Consider the following 22,164-nt stretch of genomic DNA (forward strand, 5'->3'; position numbering starts at 1 on the left):
ATACAGATTGCCAACAAACACATGAAAGGATGCTCAACATCACTAATCATTAGAGAAATACAAATCAAAACTACAATGAGAAAAAAAAAAAAACTACAATGAGGTATCACCTCACACTGGTCAAAATGGCCAACATCAAAAAATCCACAAACAATAAATGGTGGAGAGGGTGTGGAGAAAAGGGAACCCTCTTGCACTGTTGGTGAAAATGTAAATTGATACAGCCACTATGGAGAACAGTATGGAGGTTCCTTAAAAAACTAAAAATAGACCTACCATACGACCCAGCAATCCCACTAGTGGGCATATACCCTAAGAAAACCATAATTCAAAAAGAGTCATGTACCACAATGTTCATGGCAGCTCTATTTACAATAGCCAGGACATGGAAACAACCTGTGTCCCATCGACAGATGAATGGTTAAAGAAGATGTGACACATATATACAATGGAATATTATTTAGCCATAAAAAGAAAGGAAATTGAGTTATTTGTAGTGAGGTGGATGGACCTAGAGACTGTCATACAGAGTGAAATAAGTCAGAAAGAGAAAAACAAATACCGTATGCTAACACATATATATGGAATCTAAAAAAAAATAAATGGTCCTGAAGAACCTAGGGGCAGGACATGAATAAAGATGCAGACATAGAGAATGGACTTGAGGACACGGGGAAGGGGAAGGGTAAACTGGGAAGAAGTGAGAGAGTGGCATGGACATATATACACTACCAAGTGTAAAATAGATAGCTAGTGGGAAGCAGCCCTATAGCACAGGGAGATCAGCTTGGTGCTTTGTGTCCACCTAGGCAGGGGTGGGGGGGCGGATAGGGAGGGTGGGGGGATAGGGAGGGTGGGATGGAGACATAAGAGGGAAAGGCATATGGGGATATATGTATACGTATAGCTGATTCACTTTGTTATAAAGCAACAACTGGGGCTTCCCTGGTGGCGCAGTGGTTGGGAGTCTGCCTGCTGATGCCGGGGACGCGGGTTCGTGTCCCGGTCGGGGAGGATCCCACATGCCGCGGAGCGGCTGGGCCCGTGAGCCATGGCTGCTGAGCCTGTGCGTCCGGAGCCTGTGCTCTGCGGCGGGAGAGGCCACAACAGTGAGAGGCCCGCGTACCGCCAAAAAAAAAAAGAAAAAAAAGCAACAACTTACACACCATTGTAAAGCAAATATACTCCACTAAAGATGTTAAACAAAACACTGTATGTCGAGGATAAGTAGGGAATTTCTGAAGCATAGATTCATAGTTGGGTCAAGTGATAGGACTGTAAACTGTTTTATTTGGAGGATAAAAATTTTCTTAGGAGAATACAATTTTAAGGAGACCCTTAAAAACATGACACTAATTGACACACAAAGTACCTTGTTTATCCGGCATTTCATTTAAAGGAATGGAACCAACCTCTTGAACTACATTTTACTAAGCTTTTAGGTATAGTATGCAGAAATGTGGGCAAGAAGCTTACCAGTGTCATTTGCAACAGGCCTTTCTTCTGCAGTTTTCGGATTTTCTTCAAAGCTTTGTTGCGCTTACGAAGAATTCGAAGTGGACTAAAGCCAACCTGAAAAGCCCATTGCTGTGTTACAAGAATGCTGAGTATTCTGCTACTTATATAGCATAATTCTAGTTAATAGCATAATTCTACTTATATAGCATAATTAAGTGGGATGGGTTGAGGGATTGGGGCACATAAAGCAGATATTCAAAATAAAATTTACAAGTGGTCCAAACATCATCATTGAGAGCATTGTATCAGACCTATGGTCTGCTCAGCCTCTATGCAGTTAACATTCAAAAACCTCTGTACTTGGGCTTCCCTGGTGGCGCAGTGGTTGAGAGTCTGCCTGCCAATGCAGGGAACACGGGTTCGTGCCCCGGTCCGGGAGGATCCCACATGCCGCGGAGCGGCTGGGCCCGTGAGCCATGGCCGCTGAGCCTGCGGGTCCGGAGCCTGTGCTCCGCAACGGGAGAGGCCACAGCGGTGAGAAGCCCGCGTACAGCAAAAAACAAAACAAAACAAAACAAAAAACCTCTGTACCATCCAGGTTTTATCCCTAAAGTATCCATTAATGGGTCTAAATTCTATTTGAAGTTTTTGTTTTTGTTTTTGGCCCACACAACCCTTAGGGAATTTTATTTTATTTTTTCTATTTGTTGAATATGAGTGGCATCTAATTAGTATCCTGCTTCTAGATACTTTTTATTCTATTAAGATTTATATGATTATATTTTATAATATCTACTGTTATATATCTTATTTTATACTTTTAGTATTAGATCTGAGGGTAACATTCATTTTTCCCCTTTTCAAAAGAAATGTGTTCTTATTGTGGTAATATTTAGCTCCAGAGTAATAAGTAAGGAGGATCAAATTATGTAATAAAAAAATCATTGACAAAAAAATGTAGTGAGATGGAAAGATAAGTGAAAAGGACAGTGTCTAAAGCCAGATAGACAGTATGATCCCATTCTTGTAAAAAAAAAATTGTTGAGTAGAAAGATACTTGATGCATAACAAATGACTAAAAATAGTTAGGGTTTAAGGCAGAAGCTCTATGCAAGGTATAGAGTGGACCAGAAGGCATGTGAAAGTGAGTGCTGAGCTTTTGTTTCCTAACCTTAAAGTCTGCTTCTTTGTCAGCTTCTCTCCAGTCCACCAGAGACACTAGTTGTTATTTAGTGTTAAATATTCATTTATATTATATTTATTCATTTCACTTATAAGTATTCATTTGCTATCCTGAATCTCTTCAAGATGCGGTCAAATATTAAGGACTCGTGTTGTTTCTGAAGTTGATTCCCAAAGAAAATCTGTAGGAGACCATCTATTAAAAACCAGCAGCCCAAAATCTTGCAGTAAATCTTTTTACTTTACAGCAGAATTTAATAAAAAGGGTCTCTATATTGGACCTTATACAAAAAGTCTCGGGCTTCCCTGGTGGTGCAGTGGTTGAGAGTCCTCCTGCTGATTCAGGGGATGTGGGTTCGTGCCCCAGTCCGGGAAGATCCCACATGCCACGGAGCGGCTGGGCCCGTGAGCCATGGCCGCAGAGCCTGCGCGTCCGGAGCCTGTGCTCCACAGCGGGAGAGGCCACAACAGTGAGAGGCCTGCGTACCGCAAAAAAAAAAAAAGTCTCATTTCCCAACATATTAATGGACTCCTTATAATGTAGTTCCACCTGCCCTGGGACACAGGATAAAAAAACACAAACACAACCCAGCCTCAACATATGAGAAATGAATGACACTCCTGTTACAGAACAAGCATTTCTTTCCTAGATATTCAGTGGAATTAAAAAAAATTAATAACCCCAAACCTTACAGCATCGATAAGTTTCTGCTTAAAGAAACTAATGTTTGCAAAGTAAATAGGAGATGGACATCTGAAAATCTTCACACCGTCTGGTTCATACATCTGTAAGGCAGAGAAGTCATAGTAGATGGTGCCCATTAGATTTATATTAATATCATTTAGCAAATCAAAGAGAAAAATGAGTTTTCCTTACTTCAGAGTAATCTTTTCTATTCTTATAGATGTTGCTCCTTCCAACATTAGCCAGCGTGCTGCATTTGGGACTGTAGGGAAAAATCAACACCAAGTGAATCATTCACGCATATATGTTAGGCCTATGAGGCTAACATCGATGTTTTCCCAGCATCCCAAAGCAGGCTCGCTTTTTCAAATTTTAAAGGTTGGGGAATCCTCATGCCATCATGCCCTGGAGGGCAAACACCTTCTTTGACTGACCCTCCCACAGCTCCTGGAACCGTGCCTCTCCTCCCACTTACCACATCCAGTTTACAAAGCACTTCCATATGCTTTGCCATTTTGATTCTGAATATTAGTTAGTGGGTGAAATAAGGCAGATACAGTCACCTTATTGTATAGGTGAGGACATGGAGAAGTATTATGATTTGCCTATGACCACTCAGTTTGTCTCTGTGCTTGATGGGTCCCCAAGAAATGAATGAAAATATAAGTGAATAAACAAGTGCAGGAACATTTCAATGTGAATGTGTTCCGTCAGTCCAGGATCAACCTTAACTATGATAACACCTTCTGTTCTAGAGCACCTTAGATCCCAAGAAGCCTTACCTCTCTGTTATGCCATGTAATCCAACATAGGCTGAGTGACCACACGGTGGTGACATTACATGGCAGAGATTTAAGAATCCAAAGATATTTGGACTGGAATTCTGTTTGGAATTCTGTTAAAAATCAAGAATTCTAAGTAGCTTTTGTGGCATTTTGGGATGAGAGGGGCCTTTGAGAAGTTCTCTAATCCAGCTCCTTGATTTTCAGGTGGGAGTCCAATCTAACAACCCATCCAGAGGAACAACAACACTCCCCCAGACACGGAGAATCTCAGAATCTTCTCAGAAACACTTTCCCATGTTTAACAAGTCTGACACGAAGACAGTAAACCTGCTCAAAATAGAATTACCACCAGTTTACAGCAGGGCAAACAGACTCAGAGATTTATGATTTCTTTGAATTGGTGTCAAAGCAGGGAGCAGACCAATAACTGGTGAGATCTGGCTGATGCTCTAAGGTGGGGCCATTCTTTCACCTTCAGGCCTTGGGGTGAGGCAGAACAGATTGGCCAATCTTCTGTTCCTTTTTTTTTTTTTTTTTTGGCTACACCGCACAGCATGTGGGATCTTAGTACCCACCAGGGATGAACCCTCGCCCCCTGCAGTGGAAACGCGGAGTCTTAACCACTGGACCACCAGGGAAATCCCAGGCTTAGCCAATCTTGATAGATTTGCATACCTATAACTAAACTGCTTTTCCCTTAACAAGTGACAGGTTTTTTCTCCTCCGATCTGGGCAGGTCAAAGCCTGCAAGGACGCAGACCACAGTGGGCACTTACAACTGGGTCCTGAAGACGATAGTCAGGAGCTGAAACGCCACACTAGCAGCCAGGCCTAGACCGAGGCCCAGGACGACGGCAAAGATGAAGGTCATAACCCAAATTAGCTGTCAAAAGAACGCAACACATACACTACTGTTTACTCTCATTTAAGTACAGTGTCCTAGGTCCAGAGCTATAAGAAAGCATGAACTTCTAGGGTCCAAAGCAGAAGTTGGGAGTGCACAGCAGATGGGACCTGCCTTGAGGTCATTTCTACTGGCTCGGGTTCTGAGCTGCAGAAACACAAGCAAATCGTTTCAAAAATCGCAAGGGAGTGTATCCATTTCTAATCCCATCCCTGAGCCAGTTAAGGAAATGATCGAATCTGTCACAGCGAAAATTCCAGAACCAGCTGCTGTTTGTCAAAATCAGCAAATTAATTGGTAGAGCCTGGACTAATCTCTTACTTTTGGTCCTCTGATTTAATTAAAGGCTACTGTCTCTACCAGACTCCTAGCATGCCAAAAAAGTGTTAAAATCCCTGACACTGATCTATCAGCAGCAAAACTAAACCAAGTGTGGTTTATTACTTTATGCTTGTTAAGTACCATAAGCTATGTTAACAAGCCTTTTTATACCACAGACTTTGACCCTGATATCATTAGGGACGCGGGCCTCTCATTGCAAGGCATGCTGAGAGTGAGGGGAGCCTTTATAAAGTGTTTCCAAAAGGAATGTTCAGAATTTTTCTTCACAGATTCTCTGGAAACTAACATATGATGTAATGAAGAACAGAAGCAATGCATACCCTAAGATTCAGAGAGTTTCTATGGTGTTAGAGGTGACTGCAAGAATTTTTACAACAGATCTATGAAGTTCTCCCCTTGTGTTTCATGGACCATTTCCTACTTGTAAGTAGCTCATCCTTTTACATTAAAATCCCAGAGAATAATCATTAGAGTATGTAGTTTCAAGACAGCAAAAAAACCAAACTCAGGTTATTTGAACAGACAGATAGAAACAAAATTTCACTTTGTTTACAATATAAATATGCATTTTACATCAGCATTAAAATGTCATTCTGATTCCTCTCTTTCAAATACCATCGCCTCTACTTACACAATCATACTTATCCTTTCGCCACAATCTTCGTATTTCTGTGAACTGCATCAGCATTCCTTTCAAGTTTCCAAGTGCTAAAGCTGCCAGGACAGACTGTGAAAAACATAAAAAGCAGATGTACTTTGAGATAATCCAATAACCATAGAGAAGCAAAGGTGAAGGTTGTAAATAAGTGAGTCCTTTCAAGGGCCTCAAGGCCTATCAAAGGATACACCCTTTTCTGGTGTGCAATGCCATGCACAATACACCAGACCCGGGACTGTGAGCTGTCCCCAGCCATGATTTTGTCCCCACCACAGTGACAGGGACATGCTATAGATGATCTGATAGCATTTACTCGCCTGTACCTTGGGTCAGAGAAAGGCAGATCTGAAGACCTATGACCAAAAGAAATTCTTCCCAAGCAGAGATGGTCTAGTGTATGTCTATTTACTGTAGGTCGGGAGAGGGGGTTGCTCTTTGTTTAAAAAAAAACTTGGGGGGACTTCCCTGGTGGTCCAGTGGTTAAGACTTTGCCCTCCAATGCAGGGGGTGCGGGTTCCATCCCTGGTCGGGGAGATAAGATCATGCCTCGCGGCCAAAAGTCCAAAACATAAAACATAAGCAATATTGTAACGAATTCAATAAAGACTTTAAAAATGGTCCACATCAAAAAAATCTTAAAAAAAAAAAAAAAGAAACTTGGGGAGCTTGGGGTCTTGGAATCAGAATTCAAACCTTGGATGATGATCAGTCATCATGTCATTTAGTAAGAGGAAGCCGAAGATCACAGAGAGGTTCGCAAAGATTTGACGCCGACTCTCTGGGACAGTGTGAAACTTATCTGTCTTGTTCCCTGCTAGATCCCCAGAACCTACTGTGCTAAATGCACATGTGAGGGGCTTCATAATGATTCAGCGAATGAGTGGGTGAACTAATGTGTGGAAGAGGCAGGAACACAGCCTCCTTTAAGAAGCCTGATGGTGATACCGCTGAACAGCAGAGTCACGGAGAGGGGTCTGGGTGGTCAGCTAAGCTCAAGTTTTTGTTTCGTGGCATGCCGAAATGAGATACTTTGTCTTGCAGGAATTATGATAATTAAGGTGAAAAATGCCGAATGGCACGCTCTCTTCCTTATTTGGGTTTTAACACAATGGTAGGAACAGGCCCCCAACCCCTGCCCCCAATTCAGCTGTTCGGTTCTGAATGGACTATGGAATTTGTAGCCTGACTACTTTCACACCATAAAAGAAATGTACAAAGAAAAACCAAACACAGTTTGTGTTTTCCTATCTCAAATATAGTTTAACTGATCTAGACATTTTTTATTTTCACAAGTTATGTTTATACTTTAATGCCTGACTAGCTCATTTACTCAGTGTGAGAATAGAGGTGGTTGTTTAGAAGACTCAATATTGTCTTAAGTGACTTTAAAAAGGAAATTACACACAAATGCACACCAGTTAAAAAATGGGGGAAACTGGATAAAGTCTGTAATGTGGTTAACAGTACTGTACTGATGTCAATGTACTGGTTTTGGTATTGTAGTGTAGCTATGTAGATGCCCTGCCCCCCTGCCATGGTAGCTGTGTGAAAGGTTCACAGTACTCTGTACAATAAGCCTGCTGCTTTGGGGGATTTTACTATACAACATGTACCACCTGCAGAAGAGACATTTTTTTTCTTTTCATTAGGCGTTATTTACCACCTGGTCAGTATTCCATGGAAAAACTTGAAAATGGGTAAACAACATATATATGTATAACTGAATCACTTTGCTGTACACTTGAAACTAATACAACGTTATAAATGAACTATACTTCAACTTAAATTTTTTTAAAAATTAAAAAAAAAATTGAAACAATTTTCAGTGAAATACCTACACAATAGAGCCCTTTAAAGAAAAGTAAAGATTACAGAGCCCTGAGAAGCCATAGACAGGAAAAGGGGAATCATTTTACCAGGAACCAGGTATCCATACTGTAATTGATATAAAAGATTAATTGTAAACAGAATGCTTAGAACTCTGCTGATGCTTAGTAAGCGCTCAAGGAACGTTCATTCTTAGCTATCATGAAGGGTTATTTTGTCCTTATATGATAAAAAGAAGTAGACCGGTTATTCAGATGAAACAAAAACATTACAGACACAATGGTCTAAGAAGGAATTGTCACATGGTTCCTTTACAAAGTAGGGCCTTTGATTAGCATCCTGGACAGCGTCATTGGTGTGGTTTATTCACGAAAGAGATAGGATTTTATTTTTTTATTTTTTAAATAATATTCTTTTTTTTTTAAACCCTACATTTGTTTATTTATTGATTTTTGGCTGTGTTGGGTCTTCGTTTCTGTGCGTGGGCTTTCCCTAGTTGCGGCGAGCGGGGGCCACTCATCATCGCGGTACGCGGGCCTCTCACTGTCGCGGCCTCTCTTGCTGTGGAGCACAGGCTCCAGACGCGCAGGCTCAGTAGCTGTGGCTCACGGGCTTAGTTGCTCCGCAGCATGTGGTATCTTCCCGGACCAGGGCTCGTACCCGTGTCCCCTGCATTAGCAGGCGGATTCTTAACCACTGTGCCACCAGGGAAGCCTGAGAAGGGATTTTAAATGGCAATTGTTTTTTTAGTTTCTCCCAGTTGAAGTGGGTGAGGTAGATCCCAGGGATGCACATGGGAGGAAGCACACAGGGCAGAATTCTCTATGTCGGGGAGCTGTGTGTCCATTTATTTTTATTGAGATATACATTCTTATATACTTTATTTCTTTGGTGGTGGCTTTTTGACCCATTTTATGCCATTCCTCTGGAAATCAGTAGGTTAGCATAGGAAGAATGCATAATTTTAGCAAAGAGTACTGTGCACTGCTTGGCCACATTCGGGATAACTGCACTGGGACTCCAGAAACCTTGGACAAAACTCATGTTCCAGCTACCAACCAACAAGGAAAAAGGCCTAGATAACAACCAACAGACTTTGGTGGGCTGTGTCCTATCTCTATGTCCTTTGTAGTCAGAGGTATAATAGAATGTTTGTAGCATAAGAATAACAACAATAATAATCTTTACAATAAAGGCTAGCATTGGGACTTCCCTGGTGGCGCAGTGGATAGGAATCCGCCTGCTAATGAGGGGAACACGGGTACGATCGTTGGTCCGGGAAGATCCCACATGCCGCGGAGCAACTAGGCCTGTGCGCCACAACTACTGAGCCCGTGCTCTAGAGCCTGCGAGCCACAACTACTGAGCCCGTATGCCTCAAGTACTGAAGCCCACGTGCCTAGATCCCGTGCTCCACAACAAGAGAAGCCACCACAAGAAGAAGCCCATGCAAGGAGAAGCCCACGCACCACAACGAAGAATAGCCCCTGCTCACCACAACTAGAGAAAGCCCCTTCACAGCAACGAAGACCCAACGCAGCCAAAAATAAATAAAAATTTTAAAAAGCTATTATTTATTAAGTGTTTATCATGTGCCACACCCTGGGCTAAATATTTCACGTGCATTATTTCATTCAATTTTTGCAACAACTCTGTGAGGTGGGGACTATTTCCCTCCCTATTTTACAAATGGGCAACTTGAGGTTCAGAGAGGTTAAGTAATCTGCCCAAAACACACAGATAATAAGCAGCAGAGCCGCTAGAAATAAATCTACAGGACTAGAGCCAGTGCCCCCTGTATTCCCTCAAAGTCAAATTAACACCACAAAGAACAAGGTATTGACCATCATCTGGTTTCCTACAGATCCTGTATTTTCTAGGGCCCGCTGTTATTTTTGTAACCTGGATGCTGCCACGGTGGACAAAGCATTAAACTACGCCCTCAAAAATTACAGTTCTGGAGAGATGGACAGAGGAGCATGAGGTGAAGGTACAAGGTCAAAGTCTAGCTGTTTGCTCCCATCCAGCAATCTGACAGCTTTGGTCTTGGAGTCAAACCAAACTCTGGGAGCTGCAGGGCGTATTCCTAAGAAGAGGTTGTGTGGCTGATAGCACCATTCTCTGAATTCGATAGAGGCCCTGATGACCTCAACCTTTAAGAAACACTTTAGTCAATCCATATCGAAGCTGCAGTGCCAGGATGCCTTCCTTTGTAAACATTAATTATATCTGGGGCTACAAACATAGCGGTTGAAGAGGAGAGTTGATAAGGCAGAGTATGAGTTGCAAGGGTAGAGTTGTTGGATATTTGCATTCCTAACATTCATAAGATAGTGCCAGGAGAAAAAGAAATAGTTTTGGCCCATAGAGTATTGGCTAAGAAGAGTACTTGAGAGTTTGTAGATACTCATTTTCCCTAGTTTAGTTTGTGCTTCCTCAGTTTAAGAACCAGCGTCCTTGATTCATCACCCAAAGGAGAGAGGTGTCAGTCCGAGAGAGGAGTGCAACCTTTTGCAGAGGCTCCAGAAGAAATCCAATGGCTAGGATGACAATCAGCACGATGACAGCAGAGAGAAGGCCAGCAATCTGTGAAGATGAGAACATTCTCATCACAAACTCAACTTTCCCCCCGGGCTCCGCATCCCCAGTGACTCATGCTAGGATGACTCTCACAGCAAAGATCCTCCAGTACCTGGGTTTTGCCTCCTGTACTCTCCTGGACCCCTGATCTGGAGAGGGCTGTACTTGCTGCAAATCCTCTGAACAATCCACCAAATATGTTACTCACTCCCAAGGCGATTAACTCCTGATGGGAGAACAAGGAAGAATCTTCTTTAGATGCAGCACCATTGATATTATGCATGCAGAATAGTATATAAAGTTGCCTAATTAGACCCAGCATCAGCTTATACTTACCTGATTGCCATCAATGGGATAATCATATTTGAGGGAATAGACGCTGGCCACAGAGAAGGCCACTGCAAAGCCAACAATGGCAATGCCAAAGCAGTCTCCGATGGTATCTCGGAAAGTCTGCACATTAGGTGTGATAGGGGCCTGAAACCTGAAATTGAAATTAAGCAAGTCAGAGTGTCACCAACCTGCTTATAAACCTTCAACGGTATCCATTTGTTCTCAGGAGAAGTCCAAATTCCTTAGCAAGGTCCCAATTACGCCTCCTCCACATCTTGCTTAATTACTACCATTTTCCCAGAATTTATACTCCAGCTATACCAAGCTTTCTTTGTTTCTCATCACCCATCATCTCTCACCTGGACAGCTTCTAACTTGCTGTTGCCTCTCCCTGAACCATTCCCCTCATCCCTATCCTTCCCCCCAGAAAGTCTTTCTTCACCCCCAAGGTCAGGGTTAGGCAAGATTCTCTATGCTTCCCCAGTTCTTGATGCCTCCTGTTTCCATCCCTGCCCCTCTCTCCCCCAACTCTCCATCCAGACCCAGAGCAGGGACTGTAACCAGTTCATTATTCTATGACCAGGACCAACAATGGTCCTTCACAGCATATGTCAGGTGGTCAGTAATTGTTGGGCAAGTCAGCGAATGAATGAATGCAATCTAGGCTGAGTTGTGCCTTTGGAGTATGACTAGCAAGAATTTAGCACCACTGAAAACCTTGGAATCTGTTATCTTACTGTTGAAAAGCAATGCTGCCTGTATTTGATATGAGTGTAATTCTAGTCCAGTGATGGTGATAAATCTGATATGATTTTGCTAGCATAGCCACACTATAGTGTACACTTAGATCAATATAAGCTTTGTGCAAAATGTCTCAGGTCCCACTTGTATTGTTACATTGGGTTGCAAAGTATCACCCATTCTGCCTCCAATAGCTATCCATGGATGAAGGCTCTTTGAGCAAACGCAATTCTGAGAGAAGGAAAGCAAGAAATTCTTCCCTTCACTGATAATGGTAACCTTTCATGGAAAACCCTTAGCAAATAGACGGGCGTTAGACTCTGGCCCGCACTCCACAGAACTTCTAGAGCCAACTGTGGCCCTGATGGAGGGCGGGTTTCCATTTAAAGTGAGATAGTGTCAGGGAAACATTCAAGTCACAGAGGATACTCCTGTGCCTGTGCCTCATGAACTTAGAGCAGTTAAATAATATTTACTAATTGTATTATAAAGTCCAAATATCCCAAACTCAACATCAATTTACTAAAATGCTCAGCTCCTATAAACATCTGTTTCTGACCTAAAACTTATTGGAGGTAAGTTAATTGGGTCCATTCAACTCTTTTTAAATTGCTATTCATGTTTTGTGAATGTTAATAAATTTTTAGCTCTAATTTTGAAGAAGTACTATTATTTCATATTCTGCAGCTTTCATAAATCAGAAAGTTAGCTTGGAATATTATATATAATCTAAAACCAGTGCTACAATTATAATCTGCATTTTATACCAAAATAACCAGAAGCCTGCTATTATTCTTTTTTTCTAGCCTCTAATCACCATAGGCAGAGTGGTGTGATGGAGATTTACAGTCTGAAAACTTGATTCATTTCCTGGCTCTGCTACTTACCCAGGTTCCCCATTTGTAAAGTGATGATAATAACACTTGATCTCTTTTCTTCATAATTTTTGTGGGAGGGTCAAATAAATAATGAATGTGACTACTGTTGACACACTGTAAAGTACAAAGTACCTGTAAGCTACTATTACAGGGTCCCTCTGGAATCTGAATATATCCTTTGTGTTTCCTTTACTATTTCAATGATCTCTTTTCTTCAGCCAAGTTATTTGCATTCAGTGTATGTGGCTTCACAAAGTCACTTCTAAGGTGTCATATTAATTAATAACAGATTAGCAATAATTAGCAATCGTTACCTTCCAGTTATCTACTATTTGCAATCATCAGAAATTGAAAATGCTCACTCGATTATCACTCAGAAAAAAATGGGACTGTAAAAAGCATGTAGGGGCTTCCCTGGTGGCACAGTGGTTAAGAATCCACCTGCCAATGCAGGGGACACTGGTTCGCGCCCTGGTCTGGGAAGATCCCACATGCCGCGGAGCAACTAAGCCCGTGCGTCACAACTACTGAAGCCTACGCTCTAGAGCCCGCAAGCCACAACTATGGAGCCTGCGTGCCTAAGAGCCCGTGCTCCGTAACAAGAGAAGCCACTGCAATGAGAAACCCGCGCACTGCAAAGAAGAGTAACACCCGTTCGCTGCAACTAGAGAAAGCCCAGGCACAGCAACAAAGACCCAACGCAGCCAAAAATAAAATCAATCAATTAATTTAAAAAAAAAAGCGTGTGAAGTGCCTAGTACCTAATTTAGGTGCTAAATTAGGAACAGCAGTAATGCAGTTTGAACACTTACAGTAGGCCAGGCACTTCAGGACATCACACATATTAACTCACTTAATCCTTACAAGAACCTATGTAATAACCTATGCTATTTTTAGCCCCATTTTTACAGCCAAAGACGTTAAGGCACAAAGTTTATTTGCCCAAGATCAGGAAGTGAGTCTGAAGTAAATCCTAGGCACTCTGCCTCTAGAAAGCATGAGTTTGCTTACTGGGCTACACTGCCTCTCTGTAGAGTGTAATGACCTATAAATGTGAGTTACCCCTTTCCCCACCCACACGCACTATGGAGGGAGGTCCACTGACATTTAAAATATATTTACTAAGTAATGTCTCTAAGACTGTAACTCAGTGTTCTTACCTTTTATTTCAAAACCATTCTGGCAAGATCCTCTTTAATTTTGTATCTACTTATCTATCTAGTTTGTGTCTCCCAAGATGTTTAAATAAAGCATAATCACTTGAAAGTTGCAGAGTAGAGAGAAACATTAGAAATAGTCTTTAAACTTCAGCCTAATTTCTACAATTTAAAAGTGATATTTGTGATCCAAATATTACAAGTGTAACACAATTTTATCTGACGATAAAAATATTTTTTGCTTAAAAAATATATTTGCTTTTAATAGAATTTAGTTAGTTTTAAGTCAACAATGCAATGCATATAAATGCTGATTCCTGGAATAATTCTCAAATACTCCTAAGCATGGGGAGGGAGGGAGGGTTGTTTTTTTCTTTTTTTACAGGAATACCACCTTTCCTTGGTAAGCAAGTTGGAAGAAATTGATGCTATGGCCAGAGGGCAGAGAGAGGAAAGAGCACAAAACTGGATCTCCCTCCTCAATCCAATAAATGCAATGGAATACGTTTTCAAATTCCTTGTACAAGCTGCGCCTCCCATCCTTCTGCAGCGCTAAGAGTTGCTCTGGGCTTGTCTTGAATTTGATCTTGAGAAAGGACAGAGTGTGCCCATCTGTATTGCTCAAGCAGCGTGTGGCAGGTATGCCTTCAGTGTCTCCTTTGAACTGTCGGAACTTGGCTCCAGTAACCTCAAACAAAACACTACATATTGTTTATAGTAATTTATGGCCAAGGAAATCTGGTTTCCCTCGGTTCCTTTTAAGGGGAGGAGCAAGTTCACTTTGCCTATTTTTCTACTTTCACTGTCTCACTTTTCTTGCATGTGAGCCCCTTCTCTTCTGGTCTGTGAGTTCTTCCACACAGAGAAACTTCCTGATGTTAAGAACTGCAGACCCTGTGTCCTTTGTGACTCCCTCCTAGAAGGAGAGAAGTGAGCCCTCTTCCTGGATGCATGATGGATGCCAGATACAGGGAGGGTTCTGAACTGGGTTCATGCATTTCAACTTGGAGTCGTTCGTCACTACTGCTTACTCTCTAATTAGTGCTTGGAGATGCCATAATAAGAGAGACACTTACCCACTTTTCATCTCCCCAACCACGGCCACGTTAAACCTGTTTTTGAAGTCAAAGCCATAGGACACACCTGTTGCGATCACAGTCTGCAAAGTTGCAAATTGCCCAAGTTAGAAATGGAAGATGTAACTAAAGAGTCTTGCTTTGAAAAAAAAAATACCATTGCCAAAAGCCACCCCTTGACTTATTAGATAAGAATCTCAAGCTCAGGTTTGGCTACTTTTTGAAAAGTTCCGAGGCAATTCTAATGTACCACCAAAGCTGAGAACCACAGCTCCATTCCAATGGGTCTCTCACTAGGATTCTCAGAGGTCTGCTCTCTGCCCCATCCTTGTCTTACATGGAAAGAATAAACCCCAAATCATCAAAGCAAGTTATTAAATTCTGAATAAAGAGAAAACCATACTAAATATGATACCCAGAAACTGCAGAGAGGTCGCCGGTCCCACTAAAACCTCCTGATCTACAGACGGTGAAGGGCTTTAGACATAAAAACACAAGACTAACGAATTATGAAAGAAAGTCTTGAGATGATCAGTTACCATGATGAGTTCAATTGGAATGGGCACTGGAAGTTTGGCTTTGTAGCGCTGATTTATTTCTTTAACCATAAATACCACCAACAGGATAACCAAGGATGTCACAAGGTCTGCAATATTAGTCTTCTCTATTTGTGAGAATATGGAAATTAGTACCTAAAGTATAAAAGTAAAAAACACCCAAGTGCTACATTAATGTGTAATTTGGATATAACACTTAATTAATTCCAAATAGATAAAAGTAAACAGACGTGAAACGACTGAAAGATTGATAGCAATTCCCTGTTCTGCTCAGGTTAGCCACGAGTAATTGTAGAGATCAACATGGAGATATGAGAAGGCTAAGTCAGCACAGCATTGTCACCACACTGGTCTAGGGATGCTCTTCGTCTAGTGTTGAATTTTCTTGGATGTTTTTCACATTTTTATAACTGGTCTCTTCTGCTCTTAGGTCTCGTTGCCATCTTTTTTTTTTTTTTTTTTGCGGTACACGGGCCTCTCACTGTTGTGGCCTCTCCTGTTGCAGAGCACAGGCTCCGGACATGCAAGCTCAGCTGCCATGGCTCACGGGCCCAGCCGCTGCGCGGCATGTGGGATCTTCCCGGACCGGGGCACGATCCTGTGTCCCCTGCATCAGCAGGCAGACTCTCAACCACTGTGTCACCAGGGAAGCCCTGCCATCTTTTTTATTTCACAATCAACACTACTGCTCTGTCCAGGGAATAACCTTTGACCTCTGGTAGTTTTTCTTAGCATGTATCCCCTTAATTCCTGGCTTTTTTTTTTTTAATGTTCAGACCCCTCATATTTCTTCGTTGACTCTCTCTGTCACTTTTGGAAACTAGTTTCCTGGCTAGCTGTGTAATTCTTGAAGCCAGTTGGGTGCCATATCTGTGGGATCCAGACAGCTCAAGCAGGTCCAAACTGGATCCCAAATGGTTCCCAAAAGACTCCACTTCTGGAATAGCTCTGGATGGGAGTGAGAGAGGGCTGGTTCCAATTTGGAGGGAGTTTGTCTCTGACTCCCAAAGACTGTATTGACAGAAGCACTAACAAGCCCAAAGTCAGTAAAAGGAAGGAAATAACAAGGATCAGAGTGGAAAGACGTGAAACACAGACTAAAAAGACAATAGAAAAGATGGATGGAACTAAAAGCTGGATTTTTGAAAAGATAAAAGAGACAAACCTGTAGCTAGCCTCAGAAAGAAAAAAAGAATGAGGACAAAAATACATAAATTCAGAGGCACTAAGAACACTCTCTGTTCTACAGAACATCCTTTAGAGGAGAGAAGAAAGAACCACTGTTCTATTTACATATTAGCCAATTTCCTTTTGTTTTATAAACAGGGATGCATAAGAGTCAGAAGAACTTCAATTCTAAAAGAAAAAGACCTGCTCTTTAGAAATAGGGAAGCACTTCCCCTCAATCAGCACATTTCTTTCAAAATAAGATTTTGAGAAAGATTTTAAAACTTGGGACAAACTTTTAATAATGGGCATCGATGTTTTTTTAAAAATACTGAAGACTCAAATCTAAGAGAAGTGGTAGTTAATTTCTGTTATTCACATCAGCTGATGTGGTATATGGTGGCTGGTATGTGGTAGATTTTCAGCATTGTTCTCCCTGCCACTTTTTCTTAATGTGAGTACATTTCACAGCCCGTTGATTTCTTGGAAGTTATAGGTAAGTCCTGCAGCAAAGGCACGAAAGGAAAGTTCTTCTGGAAACATGATAGTGAATTTCGTGTATTTCCATATTTTTTAAGCAAAAGGAATACTTACTTTGAAAATTGAAAATGGATCAGCATGTGCTGGGACTGTCAGCTGAAGAATAAATTTGAGCTGGGAAACCAAAACGTGAACAGCGGCAGCTGTGGTGAAGCCACTGATTAAGGATTCGGACAGATAAATCACCACGAAGCCCAGCTGCAGAACCCCCATGAGCAACTGCAAAGAGAGAGCAGAGCCTTAGTGTAGATTCAGAGAACACCTCGGCAGACTGAAGGATCAGCTACTGTAATGATTCAAAATGTGGAGGTTCAGCCTCCACTCCTGTGTCTTGAAGAAGCAAGTGTTGTTGCCTCCTGGAAAACCTCCCATGCAAGGTACCACCCTCTGCTTCCCTCCCCCATCCCAACACCCCCCACCAAGGTGGAATGTTACATGGTGTTCAAATAACACATCAGTCCAGTATACCCCCAAGAACTAACAGGTTTCTTCTCTTCCCTCTTTTGAAGGCGCGGTATCTTTAGGAGACTCACCCATAAACCTTTCATAGCAGAATCTTATCTAGCATCAGCCCTCATAAATTTTCCCAGGGAATTTTCAGTTAACCTTTACAGCTGCTGTTGCATGCATGGGTGAGCATCCATTCAGATTCCCTCAAACAAGTTGCTTGACTTTCGTTAGGAAATATGTAACTGCTCATGACATCAAAAGTGCTTGATTTTAAATGAGGGCAAAAGTGGTTCATTCCCCCAAAGCATCAGGATTTTGCAAGAAAGTAAATGGATAGATGCTTGGCCTACCTCTCCACTCCTGTCCCCGGAATGCAAACTGAGCTGTGAGTTTGCAAAGGCACTAGGATCAGAGATGCACTCAGACCCCATTGTTGAACTGACCCCATTGTTGGTCAAGAAGACCCACCACTAATGTCTTGGTTTGAATTGACTCTTTTTCTTTTTCTTTAAGGAATGGTCTTAACTAAAAATATCATTAGCCGTAAACTTAGGCAACATCTTGAGGAGTCTGACATTTTCACTATCTAACATCTTGAGGATAGGGACATTTGTATAATCCAGGCATGGTGACAGGGGTGTGGCTTGGGAGTGAGGCTTTAAACCCCTCCATAATCCTTTTCAGCTTTCTCCATATCTTTGGCACGGACTATTCAAAGCACTAAGTGCCTGTCCCTTCCAAATAGACTATAGTCAATGAGGAATTAGAAAGAAAAAAATTCCCTAGCTGCCAGTTTTGCTATTGTATAGAGTTCTGTTTAGTGAGTATATAAATTCCCAGGTATATTATTGAATCCAGCATTTCACTTGTCACCACATGTGCCTCCCCACTCTTATTTTTCCTTCTCTCTAGACCCACATTCAATCATCTTTGCAAAGTAGATCTGCCCTTTCACTTCTGGCTGTGGTGAGTGACTCTTCTTAAATTATTTCCAATGGGCCACTGAAGGAGGCATGTAAACTAACGGGAAGAGTCGGGAGGGGTGGCAGGAAGGAGAAAAACCACAAAGATGTGTACCAGTCAGGACACATAAATTGGGGAGGGTAGATTCTGTGACAAAGTACTCACCTGGATGATTCCAGAAAGAATTGTGACCGTTGCAGCCACCATCACCTTATGCTCATCTAGTGATGAATCATTAGCCACTGAGCTATTAGTGACTGTCAGATCAGCTGTATCGGCTATTGGGGTTAATCTCACAACTACTGCTCCCACCATCATACTAAGAACTGGAAATGGACCTAATAAAGAGAGGGCGAGTTGTAGTCATTATGTCTCCCTATAGCACAGTTGTCTTTCAGCCATAATGTAACATATAAAAAGACTGGTGTCTGGAGTTCTGGTCTACTTCCCCAAGCCCCAGTCCTAATTCTTACAAGAAACTATGACTCCTCTCCTGGATTCTGCACAATTTGGAATTGATACAATGTATGGCTAATGGCATTCATAAAGAAAAGCAATGTGAGCATTAATTAGCCCAGTAGTTCACTTACCCACTGATATGTGTCTAGAAGTGCCCAAGAAAAAGTAGATTATGACTGGGAAAAAGGCTGCATACAACCCATAGCTTGGGGGGACAGTGACCAGCAGAGCAAATGCTAAACCTGTAAATACACAAACATCAGTGTCCTTATTTCATGCAAAGGGATCATAGAAGTTTTCATTAGGTTCTTCAAGTATTTAAGATTGTACCTTAAAAATTATTTTATTAACTCAAATGTATCAACGGTGTAAATGTAAGAGCTAAAGCTATAAAACTTTCAGAAGAAAACTTAGGTGTAAACCTTTGTGACCTTGGATCAGGCATGGGTTTCTTAGAAGTGACACCTATAGCATAAGCAAGCAACTTAAAAACAGATAAACAGGGCCCCATTAAAATGTAAAAATGTGTGCTTCAAAGGATATTATCAAAAAAGTGAAATGGCAGCCTACAGAAAGGGAGAAATTATTTGCAAATCATATCTTGGATAAGGGTCTATTATCCAGAATTATATAATTAACTTTTGCAATCAACAATAAAAAGACACATAACCTAATTTTAAAATGTGCAAAAGATTTACACAGACATTTCTCCGAAGATGTACAATGGTCAGTAAGAACATGAAAAGATGCTCAACATCATTAGTCCTTGGGAGAATGCAAATCAAAACCACAAAGAGAGACCATTTCATGCTCACTAGCATGGCTAAAATAACAAAGGCAGACAATAAGGATGTGGAGAAATTTGAACCCTCACCATTGCTAGTGGGTTATTATATGACACAGCAATTACACTCCTAGGTATATACCCAAGAGAAATGAAACATGTTCACACAAAAACTTGTGTACAAGTGTTCATAATAGTATTATTCATAAAAGCCACAGCGTGGAAACAACCCAAATGTCCATCAACTCATGAATGGACAAACAAATTGTGGTATATCTATACAGTAGAATATTATTCACCCATAAAAAGGAATGAAGTATCCGTACATCATGGATGAAACTTGCAAACATGATGCTAAGTGAAAGAAACCAGACACAAAAGACGACATGTTCTGTGACTGTTTGCATGAAATGCTCAGAATAGGTAAATCCATTGAGACAGAAAGTTGTTGCTGAGGGATGGATGGAGGGGCAGATGGGAAGTGATTGCAAGAGATTTTGGGGGATGGTTGTAGTGAAAAGGTCTTGCAATTAGTTAGTGGTGATAGTTGCACAACCTCGTGAATACACAAAAAACCCTGAATTGTGCACATTAAAAGGGTGAATTTTATGATACATGAATTATATCTCAAAAACAAAAAAAAGTTACCTTGCAGTACAGCCACCAGCCCTGTGCTGATTCCAGAAACAATGTCACTGAGGAGCCATTCCTTTATGTGATACGCTGGCAACCAAGATGCTATGGGGAACAAAGAGAGGGCAATTCTCTTGGCCTTTTGTGCAGAACAGCTGAAAACATTGAAAGCCACCATTCAGTTATTAATGTCCAATTTTAAGTTTAGTACCTATTGTAAATGGAAAATTGGGAAAGATAATAATATATTATCATCTCACTAACTTTCCCACTAACATTCACCTCCTTACCCATATCAACTGCCCCCAAAGGATTGACCACCACCAAAGGATTTTTTTTTTTAAGAAAAATGTTGCTTTTCTTTAGAAACAATAGAAATTATTTGTCATCCTCAGCTTGACTTTACAACACTTTGATGGAGAATTTTCCTCTGTCCTCATGTATCAGTTCTCTGATATGGAGAGATTGTGTTGAGAGCCGAGATTGGTGTTCATTTCAGAGACTACTTTTCTAGCCCTGGCAGGAAGTAGGAGGTTTGGAAACCAAAGATAAAAAGACTTTGGAGAGGGGGGAAAAATATTTGAAAAAGGAAACATTTTAAATCTTTAATAAGTAGCCAATTATAAATATCTGTTTGAAAAAAAAAAGACTTTGGAGACTGTGGGCTAGAAAGAAGAGCTTGGAAGCTTAAAAATGTCAGAGAAAGTGCTTCATTTACTCCTAATGCCAGTACCTTAAAAAAATATCTTACCGGAACCACTTTTTGAGATGATCCAGAAGTGTCTTACGATGTCTGTGTTTCTTCTTATGTTCTTCCCCAAAAGCATTTGCGGAATACACTGGCCTGGCCACGACGTACTGATTCCCGATGGGTTCAATCATTCTGCTTTCTCTGACCGTTGTGGTAAGTGGAAGACCTTTGGAACTATGTGGCAAACCCTTCTTGCCTTTAGCAGGTTAAAAATGCCTGAAACCAAACAGAGCTTGCTTCTTAAATAACTCGGAGATAATGTGATGCAATTTACAGATGAGTGAGCTCTGAACTGAATGTTACCACCTTTTGAGATCAAAAGAGGCTGGATTAAGGGACCTAGATTGTGTTTTGCTCCTGTGATAATCGCTTTTTACTGCAAGGAGCTGGACACAGCTTCGCTGGGTAAGTAAACAAGGGCTTTGATTGATTTATTTTTTAAAAGATTGCCAGAAAGCAATAGAAATTGACTCAGTTTACTAACCAGTGAGTGCATTTTTGACTTGTAAAGCGAGATCTCAAGAAAGGAATTTAGTTAAAAAAATTTTTTTTCAGCAATGTTTCCAAAGTTATGGCACTGGGGGTACTGGGACAGGTTAGATTTAAAGTCTAGTCATTGCCCCTAACTCTAGTCAAGGCTGTTCCATTTGACCCATCAGAATTTTTGTAATACATTATAAAATGTTTTTAATTTGTGAAATTCAAGGATATTGCCCATTTTCTTATTATTTCTGGGAATTAAATAGAGTTTTATCATTTGTAGTTGAGGAAACTACTCGATTTACTTAACCTCTTTGAGCTTCACTTGTATACTTGGAATAATAATACTCGTTACAAGGGGATGGTGAATATTAAATGAGAATGTTTTCACAGCCTCTAGCATTGCTTCAAAGCATCTAGCATTGCTTCAAAGCATCTAGCACACTACAAGCATTCACTAAATGGTAGTTCTTATTCTAACTCTTTGCATTTTCTGCACAAGATTGTTAATTTCTTGGTTCTTATCTCAATCCTTTTTACTACAGTTAAAAGATCAGTTTTGCAAAAGTTTTTTTATGCACATTATCTATTTAGCCCTCACGATTCTTTGAGGCAATTACTATTATTATTCTTGTCATCTTCTTACAAATGAGAAGATAATAAATAGCACATAAAAGTCTCCATAAAAATACAAGAATCTTTTCCTCAGGTCATACAGCTAGTACACTGTCAAAAATGCGACTTCTGTTTTCAGACTTTGCTGTTTCTTCTACA

At 41.0% G+C, this 22,164-nt stretch overlaps 1 protein-coding gene and 1 long non-coding RNA gene across 2 annotated transcripts in view; one reads left to right on the forward strand and one right to left on the reverse strand.

The window, feature by feature from the left end:
* SLC26A3 (solute carrier family 26 member 3) overlaps positions 1-21,041 on the reverse strand; it is a gene marked incomplete at its 5' end in the record, with an annotated part of 28,628 nt that extends 7,587 nt beyond the window's left edge. Inside the window, 15 exons of the mRNA XM_082632310.1 lie at positions 1,477-1,572; positions 3,334-3,426; positions 3,518-3,587; positions 4,887-4,993; positions 5,988-6,083; positions 10,350-10,427; positions 10,534-10,647; positions 10,758-10,905; positions 14,607-14,689; positions 15,146-15,298; positions 16,925-17,089; positions 18,449-18,621; positions 18,874-18,984; positions 20,175-20,314; positions 20,911-21,041. Of these exons, the coding sequence (XP_082488436.1) occupies positions 1,477-1,572; positions 3,334-3,426; positions 3,518-3,587; positions 4,887-4,993; positions 5,988-6,083; positions 10,350-10,427; positions 10,534-10,647; positions 10,758-10,905; positions 14,607-14,689; positions 15,146-15,298; positions 16,925-17,089; positions 18,449-18,621; positions 18,874-18,984; positions 20,175-20,314; positions 20,911-21,041 (1,758 nt within the window). The remainder of the gene's footprint in view (positions 1-1,476; positions 1,573-3,333; positions 3,427-3,517; positions 3,588-4,886; positions 4,994-5,987; positions 6,084-10,349; positions 10,428-10,533; positions 10,648-10,757; positions 10,906-14,606; positions 14,690-15,145; positions 15,299-16,924; positions 17,090-18,448; positions 18,622-18,873; positions 18,985-20,174; positions 20,315-20,910) is intronic.
* On the forward strand, positions 17,138-21,309 carry LOC309810351. The gene is made up of 4 exons (XR_014294968.1): positions 17,138-17,247; positions 18,233-18,286; positions 20,984-21,063; positions 21,187-21,309. It is a non-coding gene; the product is annotated as an uncharacterized lncRNA (long non-coding RNA).
* The last annotated feature ends 855 nt before the right edge of the window (positions 21,310-22,164 follow it).

Source organism: Mesoplodon mirus (assembly GCF_964341445.2).
Source record: "Mesoplodon mirus genome assembly, chromosome: 9".
NCBI classification, from domain to species: Eukaryota; Metazoa; Chordata; class Mammalia; order Artiodactyla; family Ziphiidae; genus Mesoplodon; species Mesoplodon mirus.